This window comes from Streptopelia decaocto (assembly GCF_964273445.1).
Source record: "Streptopelia decaocto genome assembly, chromosome: 2".
NCBI classification, from domain to species: Eukaryota; Metazoa; Chordata; class Aves; order Columbiformes; family Columbidae; genus Streptopelia; species Streptopelia decaocto.
In genome coordinates, this window is record NC_138655.1 from 144,683,387 (window position 1) to 144,686,979 (window position 3,593).

The 3,593-nt window shown below is 65.3% G+C and overlaps 1 protein-coding gene across 1 annotated transcript; it reads left to right on the top strand.

Annotated features, from left to right (window-relative positions):
- Nucleotides 1–912: 912 nt before the first annotated feature.
- On the top strand, nucleotides 913–1,856 carry PTF1A (pancreas associated transcription factor 1a; the record flags this gene model as incomplete). Its single annotated transcript, XM_082045868.1, has 2 exons — nucleotides 913–1,537; nucleotides 1,654–1,856. The coding sequence occupies 2 exons, from the start codon at nucleotides 913–915 to the stop codon at nucleotides 1,854–1,856; spliced, it is 828 nt and encodes a 275-aa protein (XP_081901994.1).
- Between the last annotated feature and the right edge of the window lie 1,737 nt (nucleotides 1,857–3,593).

The following is a 3,593-nucleotide window of genomic DNA, read 5'->3' on the forward strand; positions in this document are numbered from 1 at the left end:
AAGGCTTTAATCAGTGAGAGTCAGTTAGGAAATTATTAACAGAGCCACTGCCAAAATAACTTGTCTTGAGAGGGCAATGGCAGTGGGAAAAGGAAAAGCGCAACAGGGCCCGATGTGGTCAAAATCAACGCACAGCCGGGCACAAGGACTTATTTTGATATTACTGTAGAATTGTCTTCAGCTCAAACGCAGCGAGAAACCCCGCGCCATCGATCCATCCTGCGCCCGCTACGACGGCGGCTCTGCCGCTGGCGGGAGCTGGCCGGCCCGGGAGTCCAGCAAAAGTTCTGGGGGAAGTCGGGTGTCGCCTCCCGCCCTCTGGTCGCTGCCAATGCGCCCATTTCGGTCAGCGGCTGGTGCGGAGAAATGCAGGGGCGGACCGGGGGCTCCTCGCTCGACGTGCGGGGAGCGCCGCTCTGAGCGGCTCCACGGGCTCCGGGCTCGTCCCTGGCCGGCGGGGCCGGACGGGGCCGGGCGGGGGTAACCGCCGGGCCCGCCCGTTCCCCCAGGTCCCCGCCTCAGCGCCACCCCTCGGGCGGCGGGAGCGTCGCGGTGTCCCCCGACGGGGGGACCGGTCCCCCCCGCAGTCCCCCTCCCCGGCGCACGCTGATTGGCTGGCGGGGGCGGTCAGCGGCACGCGCCCGGGGATGTCGTTATAAGACTCCTCGCGTGCCGGCCCGGCGCGCCAGCCGGCTCCGGCCTCCTCCCCGGAGAGCGGGAGAGCGGCCCGGCCTCCCGGCCACCCAGGGGCAGGGAGGGCAGGGCAGGGGCGGGGGCTCCGTCGCCGCCGGGGCGGCTCGGCGAGCGAGCCGGCGGGAGCGGCTGGAAGTGCGTCCCGGCGGGGTTGCCCCCCGCCCCGTCCCACCCCGTCCCACCCCGGCCCGTCTCGTCCTCACCGGGACCGGGCGCAGCATGGAGACTGTGCTGCTGGAGCACTTCCCCGGGGCACTGGATGCCTTCTCCTCGCCCCCCTACTTCGACGAGGAGGACTTCTTTCGCGAGCCGCCCCCGCGGGACGCGCTGGCCGCCGACGGGCTGCTGGAGACGGACGTGGACTTCCTCAGCCGGCAGCTGCAGGAGTACTACCGCGACGGCGGCGATCCCGAGGGCGGCTACCGTTGCCCGGCGCCGTCCGCCACCTTCCCGCCGTCGCCCGCCTCTCCCGGATTCGCCTACGAGTGCTGCGGGGCGGCGGGCGCGGCGCTGCTGTCCCCCGGGGGGCGGCTCCAGGCGCTGGGCTCGGCCAAGCGGCGGCGGCGGGTGCGCTCCGAGGCGGAGCTGCAGCAGCTCCGGCAGGCCGCCAACGTGCGAGAGCGGCGGCGGATGCAGTCCATCAACGACGCCTTCGAGGGGCTGCGCTCGCACATCCCCACCCTACCCTACGAGAAGCGGCTCTCCAAGGTGGACACGCTCCGCCTGGCCATCGGGTACATCAACTTCCTCAGCGAGCTGGTGCAGTCCGACCTGCCGCTGCGCAGCGCCAGCAGCGAGAGCCCCAGCCAGCCCAAGAAGATCATCATCTGCCATCGCGGCACAAGTAAGTGGCGGCCCGCCCTGTCCCGTAAAGCCCGTCCCGGCGCGGCCCGGCTCCGCGCTCCGCAGGAATCCCGGCCCCAGCAGTAACCCTCTGCCTTTCTCCCCCCTGTCCCCCAGGATCTCCCTCCCCGAGCGACCCCGACTACGGACTCCCCCCTCTGGCCGGTCACTCACTGTCGTGGACTGATGAAAAGCAACTCAAGGAACAAAACATCATCCGGACAGCCAAAGTGTGGACACCCGAGGACCCGCGGAAGGTGAACAACAAACCGTCCCTCAATGACATCGAGAATGAGCCCCCCTTCGACTTCGTGGCGTGAGGCCCCGCGCGGGTGGCCCTCGCCCCTCCCTGTACAATGCTGTATGTAGAGACCTATATTGTAAATGTATATTAAGATCCAGACTCTAAGGGCAATCAAGTTTATTTATCTATTTATTATGGACTAGTAATAATGAGGTAGAATCGTCTGTTTTTAATGTATAATTTATATAATTTATCCTGATTTTTTAAAATGCAATAGGTTTATTCCGCCAGCACCTTTTTTTGGGAAAAAAAAAAGCCAGAACCTGGGAAAATAATTTATTGCTGCACGTGGACTCTTCCTGCGTTTGTTAATAATAAACCCGGATTGTAACTTGTGGAGCAGTGTGTTTGTGGGAGGCGGCTGCCGAGAGCCTCACCGCATCCCGCGGCAGTGAAAGCCCGGCCCGGTCCCTGGGCAGGCGGGGTGAGCCCCGGGGCCCTGCGGGGCGGGAGCACATCCCGGCCGGCACCCTCCGCTCAGGTGCCGGCCCCGCTCTGCCCCGTCCCCGGGTCCGGCTGCTTTTATGCAGCTGGGAAGTGGATGGAGACGCTGTCTCCTTCTCTCCACCCCTTTTGACATCCTCTCCTGAACTGCTTCCAACTGATGTCTTTGTCTATCTCTATGAGGTTCCCTCCTTTCAGTGCCGCTGCTCGCGGTTTCCAGATGAAAGACCCGAGTCCCGAAACACCAACCTTGAGAGGGTTCCTCCGCCCTCGTCTCTGCCTTGCTCCCCCAGCCCCGCCTCCACGGGGACGGTTGCGCTACCCGGAGCAGGACAAAGCTCTTCCCAAAAGTGCCAAGGAGGGGGGACCAGCCTGGGGGGCGGGCAGCCTTGGTCCTTGCTGGTGCGCAGCTCCGCGCTGGGGCTCGCCGGCTTCCCAGCCTTCCGCGGGCCGCGCTCCGACCGCGCCTGGCAAACAGCCCCCGCATCACTGGCCCTGGGGATGCCGCTGGGGGGCTGGCGGGGGGAGATGGCAAAGCCATCGTGCAACTGGTGGCAGAGTCTCTCTGGTAGCCCCAGCTCAGCGTGCCCGGCTGCTGGGGCGGGGGGGGGGGGGGAGGGAGGAGGAGGGGGCTGGGCTGCACCTGCCCGGGATCGAGGGGAGGGGGCGGCAGGGGCCTGCAGGGCCGGGGGGCTGCAAGTGCTACCGGCGGGGGCGGGGGGGCGGCTCGGGGCTGGGGCGGGGGGCTCGGACCGGCGCTGCAGGTGCTGATTTTCCCGTGGCACCCGCGGCTCAGCCTCGACGGCTCGGCCCCCGGGAGAGCCCCAGATGCCCGGCCCGGCCCACGGCCGGAGCAGAGCTGTCCCCGCGCGGTGCCCAGGCGGATGGGAACGGCCCGGGTGAGCCAAGGTATAATTATTACTCATCATATACTGTACATCTCTCCCGCTCCTTCCGTTGCTTTTTTTTTTTTTTTTCAAAGCTGCCGCAAAGTGGGAGCAATATGTTGCATGCATGCTAATTGCATTAACCTAGTTAGACACATTTAGTTCCCTAGCGCGGATGGCATGGATCTATTCCAATAGCAATTAGAGGAGCTACTTACCCACACAAACACGGCGAGGCCGGGCCGAGGGCGGGGAGGTGCTTTGCTTATTTATTTGCTCATTTTTCGTGCTATCCTGGGCTGCCGGTGGTGCTGCCCGGCTGGGAGCCTCGCCCCGTCCGGCAGCGGGCGGGAGGCGGGCGGCACCGGTGTCATTGAACTTAAACGGGGCTCTTTGAGCGAAAAAAAGAGCCGACCTATAAT